Source organism: Grammomys surdaster, unplaced genomic scaffold, assembly GCF_004785775.1.
Source record: "Grammomys surdaster isolate TR1022 unplaced genomic scaffold, NIH_TR_1.0 174, whole genome shotgun sequence".
NCBI classification, from domain to species: Eukaryota; Metazoa; Chordata; class Mammalia; order Rodentia; family Muridae; genus Grammomys; species Grammomys surdaster.
Genome location: NW_021604622.1, coordinates 1065968 through 1078646, shown reverse-complemented (window position 1 = coordinate 1078646; position 12679 = coordinate 1065968). Strand labels below are relative to the sequence as shown.

The 12679-nt window shown below is 38.4% G+C and overlaps 1 protein-coding gene across 1 annotated transcript in view; it reads left to right on the top strand.

The window, feature by feature from the left end:
• C7 (complement C7) overlaps nucleotides 1-12679 on the top strand; it is a 64652-nt gene that overhangs the window by 22921 nt on the left and 29052 nt on the right. The window contains exons 7-9 of the mRNA XM_028767646.1: nucleotides 2069-2239; nucleotides 4053-4296; nucleotides 6730-6843. Of these exons, the coding sequence (XP_028623479.1) occupies nucleotides 2069-2239; nucleotides 4053-4296; nucleotides 6730-6843 (529 nt within the window). The remainder of the gene's footprint in view (nucleotides 1-2068; nucleotides 2240-4052; nucleotides 4297-6729; nucleotides 6844-12679) is intronic.

Sequence of the window (12679 nt, the reverse complement as noted above, 5' to 3'; positions counted from 1 at the left end):
CTATCTATCTATCTATCTATCTATCTATCTATCTATCTATCTATCTAATCTCCCTACCCATCTAACACAGTACCATCTTTAACTGTAGATTCCACCTATTTAGAGAAAACACACAGCATTTTACTTCTGAGCTCAGTTTTATTTGACTAGCAATGATATCCATTTCCATCTATTTTTCTACAAATGATATAACTTATATTATTGAAAGGATATTATGTGTGGTGTACGCAGTATATATATTTTTTGAGTTTTAGTAATATTTAGGTTATCATGCGAAACAATGGGTTACATTATAGCTTCTTTGCATGTATATATTTTTATATAGCACATTTTTCTTATCCATTCATCTCTTGATGAATTTCTAGGCTGATTCTACAGCTTGATTATGTGAATATAACTGGTATTGTTAATTGTGCCAAGTATCTCTGCAGTATCTTGACTTAGATTTCTTTGTTTATATACCCAGGGCTGGCATACCTCAGTCATATGGGAGATCTATATTCAGGTTTCTGTGCTGATTTCCATACTGGTTGCACCAACTTAATCTCACTAGTGGTGTTGCTTCTTCTCTGCATCTACCACGTTACATTTTTCTTTTTAATTTAGAGTTGCTGGTTCAGTTCATCTATCTATTTGTTGAATGTTATCTTTTTAAAATGTATGTGCTTGTATTAAATATTTTAAGTTCTTTATAGAGTTTACATATTAATCCCTGCCAGTTGTATAGCTGGAAAGAATTTTCCAATATTGGGTAGACTGTCTTTTCTCTCTGTTGATTATTTCCCTTGATCTACAGAAACTTAAATTTCAATGCATTTCTAATTTTCAGCATTCATTAAAATTGTAATGAAAGTACCTTTTGGTACTTTGGTCTGTTTTAATTCTGGTCTTTTTTACCCCTCTGGAAAAAAGGGTACCATTGTGTGGGATATAGAATTCTGATAGTTATACCCCCACCATTGAATCCAACAATATAAATACTTCCCTTCAGAAACATCATTTACGATGGCTGCATAATTTTCTATTCTTTTCACTGTTGTGTTGGGAATTCATCATTTCCAGCTCTTTTGTTCTGTCTGCGTTTATTAATGCTTTGATCACAAAAACAGACGTGTGTGAAATAGAAATGCTTGTGGAAGGTCAGCTCCAATTTGAAGAAGACAGAAAACAGAAACTGATAAAAGAGGCTTTTGAGCGTGCTTTGTTTTACACTACGAGAACTCACATTTTTTTTTTTTTTTAGCAGATTTGTTGGTTATAACTATGAGGAACTAAGAGACTTTTGCATAAGGGATTCTCTTGCAAAATAGTGAAAAAAAAAGTTTGTCATTCTCTGGTGCCGCAGCCTGTAGCTATCTGGTGTGATCGCATGGAGCTGCTGCTAGGTGTCCTTTGCGCAGGAGACAGTCTTAAGCGTTCATTTCACGCTTCCCACAAGGGTCTTACTCTCTTTATGGTGGCTGTCAGTTCTTGGTCTTACACCATTTTGATGCAAGGGAAAATCCAGGAGAAACAAGTCATCTTTTTCTCTCCATGAAAGACACATGTAGGCCCCATGTGACTCAACTGTAGCTTGTTTTAAAATCCCAGTGGAAAAAGATAATTGGGCTTTAGCATTAATCCAACAGAATCAGGAAGTTTAAACTAGTATCGTGTCACAAAATCCAAATGATCTAAGTGTTTCATGTTACCTATCTGTTTCTCTATTCTTCAATGTGGGAAATCGAGAGTTAAAGGCTTTGAGTTCTCTGTTGGTAGATCTGTATGGATTTGTTCACTTTGGGGGCTAAGTTCTTAGTAAAGAAAATGAGCAAAAACCAAAATAAGTCTGCACACAAATGTGTTTTGTGAATTGCTTTGAGTTACTGTGATTGATACTAGAGGTCCTGCTCAGCTGTAATGTTGCTGTCTTAGAACACTGTCTGTAGACATAGCTGTTCTGTGTAAGTGCAGAGATTTGTATTTGTGTAAGACTGTGTGAAGAAAGCATGCATCTTAAAAGATTCAACAAAAAGCATCTTGAATATATACCAACTCCCTATAGTAAAAATTCTTCTTTTCCTTTTAGGTCAAAGTAGATAATGATTTTAACTATGAGTTTTACAACAGCAGTTGGTCTTACGAGAAGCAAACCAACACATACCATATATCATCCAGTTCAAGCAGCTCCTTATTTTCCTCCTCCTCCTCTTATCAACGCACTCAGACCTCAAGTACCAAGAAAACCTACATGCAAAAGGTTAGTATGAACCATTAGTTATTTTTTCTATTTTAACTAGTTTTGAGTGTTGTTATCATTTACAAAAGTGTATTTGTCAAAAGTATTAGGGTTTTAATTTACATTAAGGCAAACATAACTTCTTTAAGAGACAATGAATTCTTTAATGGTATTTTTTATTGTTATTTTTGACAATATATTTATCTTTTTCTCATTAAAATATTTGTTTCTATATTATTATCATTATTATTTCATTATTATTATTGACAGGTCTTATGCAGTCCCATTCTGGCCTTGAATTTGTTATGCAGCTGAGGCTGGCTTTGAACTACTGAATACCTTGCTTCTACCTTCCAAGTGCTGGGATTATAGTTGTGTACCATAATGTCTGGCTTGTTTTGTTCTTTTCCTTCTTTCCTTCTTTTCTTCTTTCTTTCTTTCCTTCCTTCCTTCCTTCCTTCCTTCCTTCCTTCCTTCCTTCCTTCTTTCCTTTCTATTTTATTTTTCTCCTCCCTCCCTCTCTGCCTCCCTCCCTCTCTCCCTCCCTCCCTTTCCCTCCTTCCCTTCCTTCCCTTCCTTCCCTTCCTTCCCTTTCTTCCCTTTCTTTCTTTCTTTCTTTCTTTCTTTCTTCCTTCCTTCCTTCCTTCCTTCCTTCCTTCCTTCCTTCCTTCCTTGAACTCCAGACCCTTCTGCCTCTAGAATCCTGGGCTTACAAGCATCCACTATCATGCCTAATGCATTTGCAAAGTTAGTTTGTCTACTCATGAAAGGGTGGCATAAGTAAAACTGATCTTATCTGTTTTATAACTAAGAAGCTGGGCATAGGAGTATGAGTTAAATCGTTTCTCATCTTTGTATTACACTGTTCAGAAAGAAGTGGTTTAGTGCAGGTCTGCTTTGATAATCACAAAAGATGACTAGGAAATGTTCAAAAGACTCTGTTAAATAAGCAGCTTAACCTGGAAAGATTATATGTTTTCTTTTCTAATGTCGTCCCAGGCCTGCTGTTTATGGTTGCTCTTACAGCAACTGAATATGATGTGAGGCTAAGATTTATTCCCCACCGACATAGTATTTTCATTAATTTATTTTTAGAATTTTGTACAGTGGACCCTGACCACACTTGCTTCTCATTCAGTCCAGAGCCACCCTCCCACCCTGTGCCACCCCCATCCATAGCCCCATCAATTCCAATTTGTTTTGCACTTATACTCACTGACCATGGTCCCAGTGGCCAGCCTCTTAAAGAAAACTGAGTTCGGGTTCCCCTGACCCCCCACTGGCAAACCATCAGCTAAGACTGTATCTTTTAAAAGGCATTTCTATTACTTAATTGTATATTTACACCCCCAAAGCTGCAGAGTTTACATCTTACAAGCTAACCCCTCACAGAGTTCTTCCACCCATGCCCCCTCCTTTGCCTCTGAGAGGGTGACCCCACACCATGTCCTCCTGTCCTGGTATATCAAGTCTATACAGGGTTAGATATATCCTCTCCCACTGAGGCCAGATGAGGCAGCTTCTGCAACATATGTGTGGGCCAGGGGATGGGGGATTGGACTAGCCAGTATATGCTCTTTGGTTCGTGGCTTAGTCTCTGGGAGTTCCCAGGGATCCAGGTTAGCTGATACTGTTGGTCTTCCTATGAGGTTCCATCTCCTTCAGTTCCTTCAATCCTTGCCCTAAGTCTTCCAAAGGGGATCCTGGACCCCCAGAAAAAAATCAAACTGGGTGACTGGAATTGGCAGCTGGTCAAGATGATGGATAGGGAACTATTTTTCATATCCTTTTTTCTTCCACCTAAAACTTTGTTTACACTTTCTCTTTCCTGCAGAGTTACAAATTGTTGGTTGTTCAGAACACTGTTGAAGTGGCCCAGTTCATTAATAATAATCCTGAATTTTTACAACTTGCGGAGCCATTCTGGAAGGAACTCTCTCATCTTCCCACTCTGTATGACTACAGTGCCTACCGACAGTTAATCGACCAGTATGGGACACATTACCTGCAGTCTGGGTCCTTAGGAGGAGAATATAAAGTTCTATTTTATGTGGATTCAGGAAATAACAGACACAGTGGTATGGCATTAAAAATGTTATCTAAAAGCATTTGAAGAGTTTTAATGGCAGAGTATATGTGGCTAACTTAAACTTTTAAGCTTTAAAATTCGATAGAGATTTAAATTGCAGAGGAGCCCAAAATTGCAGGAATGTATTATACTGTTCTCAACTTCTCACATGATTTAAGCAATGTCTGCCTACTCCTTTGAATAATGTCGAGCTAAACCATTACCATTATCACCTGTCTCTAGAGAATGTTAGATTTTTATAATATGTTACAATCTTTTCCCATTTCTTGGATTAAAAAAGTACTCCTTTTATTTAAAAGTACATGTTTAAGTTAGCTTACAGAGCAATGGATTTGTTGCACATCTTCATATATATAGGTTGTTTTTATTTGTCTCCTTCATCCATGGTCTTTTCTTTGTACCCAATGTCCCTCTTGCTTAGCTCTTCCCACCTCCTCTTTCCCCCTGTACTTTCCCGTTACATTACACTCCATCAGTCCCCATCCCTAACACTTCTTTTTCTTTCATAGACCCCACGTCTGGTCCTCTTCTCTCTTTCTTCTTATTCTCCTGCCTTGGTTAGGGTTTCCACTGCTGTGAACAGACACCAACTCTTAAAAGGACAACAAGGTAACTTTTAAAAGGACAAAGTTTAATTGGGGCTGGCTTACAGGTTCAGAGTTTCAGTCCATTATCATCAAGGCAGGAACACGGCAGCATCTAGGCAGGCATGGTGCAGGAGAAGCTGAAAGTTCTATGTCTTCATCTGAAGGCCACTAGGAAAAGACTGGCTCCCACATGGTTAGGAGGAAGGTCTCATTGCTCACTCCCACAGTGACACACTTCCTCCAACAAGGTCACACCCACTCCAACAGGGCCACACCTCCGAATAGTGCTACTCTCTGGGACAAACATATTCAAACTCATCTCCCCACATTTATTTTTTCCATTAATTAATTAACTAATTAACTAATTCATTTTACACCCTGATTGTAGCCCACCTTCCCTCCAAGTCCCCCCTAGTTCCTTTATCCAGCCCCCTTTCATCTCCTCTGAGAAGGGAGAGGCCGTCTGGGAACCAACCCACCGTGGCACATCAAGTCATTGGAAGACTGGTCTGATCCTCTATCACTGAGGCCAGACATGGCCACCCAGTTAGGGGAAGAGGATCCACAGAGATGCAACAGAGTCAGAGACAGTCCCTGGTCCACCTATTCTCTCCCCACATTTAAATCTAGGTCTCCCATACTATTAGTAGGGAAACTATTAGCACCTGTGTTTCTCATCTTGACTTATTTCACTTAACACAATGTTTTCTACTTTCTTCAATTTTCCTGCAAATGTCATGATTTCATTAATTTTTCCTTTCTAGAAGAATAAAATTACGTTGTGTTTATATACATTTTCTTTATCCATTTATCTGTGGATATACATCTAAGCTGGTTTGATATCCTTCTATCATGTTGTAAATAATACCACAATAATCATGGACGTGCATATATCTCTCAGTGTATTGACATAGTCAATCCTAGGATATAGGAGTACCAGAAGTGGTGGAGTCCTGATTTCCATTGTGACTATACCAGTCTGTATTCCCAACAGTAATGAACAGGGTTCTTTTTCCTTATGTTCTCCAGAATTTGTTATAAAGATTAGATAATATTTCTTAAGAAAAATCAAATGAACAATTTGTTGATAATCTTTCCTGTTTCACTAGTTCCTGACTCTTAGACTCTACTGTTGTGATATATACTTAGCCTTCATTTTAGTATTAAAATATGAAAGCAGCCTACATGTCCATCAACACATGGACAGATTCTTGATGCATCAGGGTTTCCTGGATTTAGTTCCTGAGCTCAACACTTAGAAAGAGTCCATTGTCGAGCTGACTCTTGACCTCTTCCACCAACGTATGTAGACATCTTATTTTCTTTTGGCTTGTACCCCAACCAAACTGCCTATAAAAGAGGGCTATTTTGTTCTTAATTCCTATCATTAGGAACCACAGATATTGACAGAGGGGTCAAGTTAGTTGGGCCAGGAGTTTAGGAATGAATTTCTATAGTTCAGCTTTTAGAATCTCCAGTGAGTAAGAAGCCGTCATACTCCTGTTTTCATCCATTTGTTTTGTTTCTAAGAAACTGACCACAAGTGGGTAAAAAAATACTCTTTGAAGTATTCAGTTCCTGCTCCTCATTTATGTGAAACTTACTTGGGATTGCCTGCTCCAACCCCCTTGTCAGCCAAAGCTAATAAGAGGAAAATAACAAATCCAACTCTCCTTTTTTTCTGAACTGTGTCCTTAGAGAGCTCTTGAAACTGCACATTTTGTTACTCTTTTAGCAAACAGCCTCAGCATCTGGAAACTACACCTGGCTACATACCGAAGAAGGTCTTTAATGAACACAGGAACTGAACACTTGGCTTTTGCATTTCTTCCCAGATTTTGGGTCAGCCCAGCAGAAGGGATGCTCATCTTCCAACTTCAAGTTTCTTTTTCTATCATCAGCAGATAAGAGATGTAAGGAACTGGACGATGCTGTCAAATCAAATTCAGGTAAATGAGAAAGAGTCCAATGTGCATTACTAGCTTAGCTTTGATCATTCTTATAATTAATTAAGTTTTGGTCTCCAGGGCTTTTTAATCTTTAGTAAGTATCCAGCTTAAAAAGTTCTATTTGGTTATTTTTATGTCTTGCTTTATTTTTTTAATTATTGTACTATTTTACTTTATTGAGATAGGTTCTTACTGTGTTACTAATCTAGACTTGAATCAGTGGGAGCAAGTGATTCTTTTGTTACCAGGAAATTAGGGAATCTCCATGTTATGCATTATGTGGTAACAGGGAAATTAGGGCCTGTTTAGATTCCTAATATTGTTCATTAAAGAATTTAAAAATGGACTGATTAGGAAGCTTGTGAACAATATTATTAGAGTTTGAAAGAAAATAGGGAAGACAGGCTGTAAATTGGCAGCTATTACAGGAGAGTTAATGGAGACAAGGAAGAGAGAAAGCCATGCCTTTTGAGCATGCTCCACAATGGCGCTATGTGGTAGAACGTGTGTGGTTGGATAGTCTTAGAGAAAGAGTGGAAAAGCACCAATGTGCCAGAGGAACCATGGCTTTAGCCAGGATCCTGGCTTTAGCCAGGATCAGATAGAAAAGAAGGCAAAAGAACAGGCAGGCTTTTTAGAGTTAGGATTAAGGATAGCAGGCAGACATAGCAGAGCTGTATGGGAGAGTCTCTGTAAGAGACTGCACCAAAGACCAAGTTTCCATGAAGCAAAAATACATTATCTTACTTGGATAATTATTCTTCCTATTTCTTTAGCAGGCCTTAATGTGAACCAGGCTTCCTGAGGGATGGTCTCTTAGTCAAGTGAATGACAGGCCCAGCTGAATTAATTCTGTTTTTTAATAAATTATTTATTTTCTGCATGCAACTGTACTGTAGCTGTCTTCAGACACAACAGAAAAGGGCATCAGGTCTCATTTCAGATGGTTGTGAGTCATCATATGGTTGCTGGGAATTGAACTCAGGACCTCTGGAAGAGTAGTCAGTGCTCTTAACCGCTGAGCCATCTCTCCAGCCTCCCCTGAATTAATTCTTAATGGAAGACACAATACTATGTAATGTTCTAATTTTTGGAGCTGATCAGAATGTCACACGTCCTCTTCCCCATCTCACTGATGGGACGCCATCTATCCTGAACCTGTGGAGATTCTGTGCATGTTACCATATCTCTGTGAGCTCATATGTGCACCAGTCCTGCTCTTTCTGGAAGACACTGTTTCCTTGCAGTTCTCCATCTGTGCTGGTTCTTACAACCTCTCTACCTCCTCTTCCTCATAGATCCTTATGCTCCAGTAAGAGAATAAAATAGGTTTTCTGTTAGGCCAATAGCCTGTCTGGTTTCAGGTTCTTGGTCATAATAGGAGGAGAGGAGTTTGATAAAGACATCCTGTATAGGACTTAGTTCTTCAAAGTCTATCACTCTCTGCACATTGTCCAGTTGTGGGTATCTGTGTTCATTTCCATCTACTGCAAGAAAAAGCTTCTCTGATGAGCTTTGAACAACATTATGTGTTTAGTAGTATGTCATCAGGAGTAATTTTATTGCTACGTTCCTTTAAGAGAATAAAATAGGTTTTCTGTTAGGCCAATGACCTGGCTAGTTTCAGGTTCTTGGTCATGATAGTAGTATGATGTATGGGTTCTTTTTCATAGAATGGACCTTAAATCTAACCAAAAAGTGGTTGATACTTCCCCATCCTTTGTGCCACTATTACACCAGAATATCTTATATGTAGTTCATGGTTGTAGGCTGCAAGCTGAGTGACATTGATGATTACCTTTCTCCTTTAGTAGTGTACAGAGCATCGTCCACCACAATGAATGCCAGTCAGTAGGACCAAAGTTTTTAGTTAGGCATCAGTTCAATTTCTCCATGCTCAGTAACATGAAAATATTGTATTCAGCTATAGGGCCTTACCATCACGCTGTGGAGAGCAACCCATAGCCTTTGCAATAGCCTGTGACATTTGTGTGTGTGTGTGTGTGTGTGTTTCATAGGGCTCCTTTGGCCAACAACTCAATAAGATGTAACTCATTCCTGGACCTGGAGGTGTTACTTTGTAACATAAGATGTCTAGTTTGGTCCTCTCTGCAGTTATTTAGTGGTTCTAATTATTTTTTTCATACACATGTAGTTTAGGAAGCTTCAATCATAGATTTCTGTGTTTTTTCAAATGACCTTTGATGTTAGTTTTACCTCCCCAGATTCCCTCCCTTACCCTTCTCTTTTATCCCCCTCTCTGTTTAATACTTTTATTCTAGTTTCCCCTTTATCTCTCTACAATACTACATTCTATTTCCTTTTCCTTGGGAGACTCTTTCCCTCTTCTTGTCCCTATCTAGGCACCTAACCTCTGTGATTATTTGGTTTGCAGCACAACATATTAAAAGCTGCAAAGCTAACATCCACATGTAAGAGAAAACATGCAGTATTTGTCTTTTGGGGGTCTGGGTTGCCTCACTAAGGATGATTTTTCTAGCTTGATGCATTTACTTGTAAATTTAATTTTTCTTAATAGCAGAATAATATTTTATTATGTGAATAGATTAGGTTTTCATTATCCCTTCATCTGTTGATGAACATCTAGATGTTCCCAACTTCTGACTATTATGGATACAGCAGCAATGAACATGGGTAGGCAAGTGTTTCTATAGTAAGGTGTAGAGTCCTTAGGGTATATGCCCAAGAGTGGTATTGCTGGGTCTTGAAGTAGTGCCATCCCTAGTTTCCTGAGGAATCCTCACACTGATTTCCATAGTGGGTATACAAGTTTGTGCTTCTACCAGCAATGGATGACTGTTTATTGTCACCAGCAAGAGCTGTCTTTTTGTTGTTGTTTTAATATCGATCTTGGTCATTTTGGATTGGGATAAGGTCAAATTTCTAAGTAGTTTTAATTTACATTTCCCTGATAGCTAAAGATGTTGAACATTTCTTTGTTTCTCAGACACTCACATTTCATCTTTTGAGAATTCTCTAATTCTGTATACTGTTTTAAAATCATTTTGATGTTTATTAAAAAAAGTTCTTTGTATATTTTGGATATTAACCTTCTAGTAGATGTATAATTGGTAAAGATCTTTCCACATTCTGTAGTCTGACACTTTGTCTGAATGATGTAGTCCTTCCTTGATCAGAAGCCTTTCAGTTTCATGAAGTATTATTTATTGATTGTTGATCTTAGGACCTATGTTAACAGTGTTCTGATCAGAACGTCTTTCCTTTTTTTAAAGATGTATTTATTTATTATGTATACAGCATCCTGCCTGCATATACATCTGCAGGCCAGAAGAGGGGATCAGATCTCTTTACAGATGGTTGTGATCCACCATGTGGTTGCTGGGAACTGAACTCAGGACCTCTGGAAGAACAGCCAGTGCTCTTAACCGCTGAGCCATCTCTCCAGCCCCAGAACGTCTTTTCATGTGCTAATCATTTCAAGGCTATTCCTCAGTTTCTTTTCTATCAGATTCAGGGTGTCTGGTCTTCTGTTGAGGTCCCTGATTCATTTGAGTTGAGTTTTGTGTGCGGCGATAAGTACAGATCTATTTACATTCTTCTGTATGCAGCCATCCATTTTAATCAACATCATTTATTAAAGATGTCTTTTCTCTAGTCTATATTCTTTAGTTTCTTTATTATGTCTAGGTCTTCATCTTGATTATATTGATCAAAGGGTTAGTTTTCACGAAATACCATGCTATTTTTATTATAACTATGAAATACAAGTTGAAATCTGAAATGGCTATACCTCCTGCAGTTCTGTTCAAGATGTGTGTGTATGTGTGTGTGTGTGTGTGTGTGTGTATGTTTTCATGAGAAGTGAAAAACTGTTGGAATTTAATGGGTATTGTCTTGAATCTAAGGATTACTTTTGGTAGAATGGCCATTCTCACAATGCTACTCCTACCAATCTATGAACATGGGAGTTCTTTGTATCTTTTGGTGACTTTTTCAATTTCTTCAACATCTTAAAGTTTTTATTATATGAGTCTTTCACTTGCTTTATTAGAGTTAGAGATCTCCCAAGGTGCTTTATTTTTTATTTTATCTTATAGAAGGTGATGCTTCCCTGATTTTTTTTTTTGTCTGTCTATTTGTCCCTTGTATTTAGGAGATCTACTGATTTATTTATTTTTTTTGTGTGTTATTGTTTTGTATCTTACTACTTTGCTGATAGTGTTATACAGATCAAATGATATAGATTATATTTATATAGGCATGGTGGTGAGGAATTTGAATTTAGTTCTGGTGGCTGTTGAACTCTGCTAAAAGGTTGATCGCAGGAGTAAAGAAGTGAATGCTTACCTAGGTATAGTTGTAGAGGAGGAGGAGAGAAGTACAAATGACTCTTTAAGACCAGAAGCAAAGAGATGGAGAGTAAATGAGTGAGAGGCCAACGGAGAAATGCTAGAAAATGTCAAGTTAGCCAAGAGCAGATGAAAACATACATTGGGTACCGAGACTACAGCTTATTTCCATAAAAGAAATGGGTTGGGTCACAGGAGATGGGGTGAAAATGAGATACCCATAAGGTGGGGGACTTGGCAGCATTAGAGCTTAAATATTCTTGGGGATGAGGGTATAGATAGGAATGAAGGCTGACCTCAGCTGCTGTGGTGCTCAGTGAGGAAGCAGGGACCTTTGGAGGAGGTCCTAGGCACCAAGAACACGGCAGTGACAAGGCCAGGGATAGCATTCTGTTCAAGGGAATTGATGTGACTAAAGAAGAGCAGTTTTTTTCCATTAAAAAATCAATTAAAGTATAATTAAATCATCTTCCCTTCTCTTTCCTCTTTCTAATTCCTCTCATCTTCCTCCAACTATCCCCCTCAATTTCCACGATTTGGAAAAGTAGCTCTCTGGATGCAGAGGTGGAGTGAGATCTTGGAAAATGGTGACATTGGTGTCCACTATGCTGTCAAGAGAGAGCTGCTTACCATCTTTAGTTTGCATTTAATAAACATATAGCACTTATTTTCTACCAGAACAATTTTATATCCTACGTATGAAGTTCTTAGTATTTTTTTTAAAAGATTTATTTTTTTATTTCATATATGTGGGTATACTGTTGCTGTCTTCAGGCATACCACAAGAGGGCATCGGATCCCATTACAGATGGTTGTGAGCCACTATGTGATTGCTGGGAATTGAACTCAGGTCCTCTGGAAGAGCAGTCAGTGCTGAGCCATCTCTCCAGCCCAAAGTTGTTAGTGTTTATATTCTCATTTTACACACAGGCACATTGAAGTACAAAAAAGGTCACCAGAGATCACAGCTAGCAAGAACCAGACATGAGATGTAAATACACAGAATCGGGTTCTTTGTTGTTTTACTTGCCACGCTTTCTCAGGGGAATGCCTTAGCCAGAGAAGAGAGTTCATGAGGCCTGAGGCAGAGCATAAATGACTAGAAATGGCACCTATTTTGTACAACCTGCTCATCATAACCTGGCGTGTCAGTAAGGCAATGATCCCCAATCTTTCTTGTTCATGAAGATCACTGGGGAAAGTGGGGTGACAGATGTAGGTTCTGAGGCAGTTTCCTTTAGATGTTCTCTTCTAGGTCTAATTTGAGCTGTAGGCACCCCAGCTGGTGGTGATTCAGTAGCTCAAGGCTTGGACTTGTGAGATATTACATTTAAAAGGCTACTATTTGCATATCAAACCAGAATTAGCAATGGAAATGAGGCACTCAGGTAATTTATTAAAAATACCAGGTTTTCATAATTTCTCATTATAAAAGTACAGTGTGTTCATTTGACAAAATTGCAAAATTTGGACAGTTATAAAAAAGGAAAGTGGAAATCACTCAA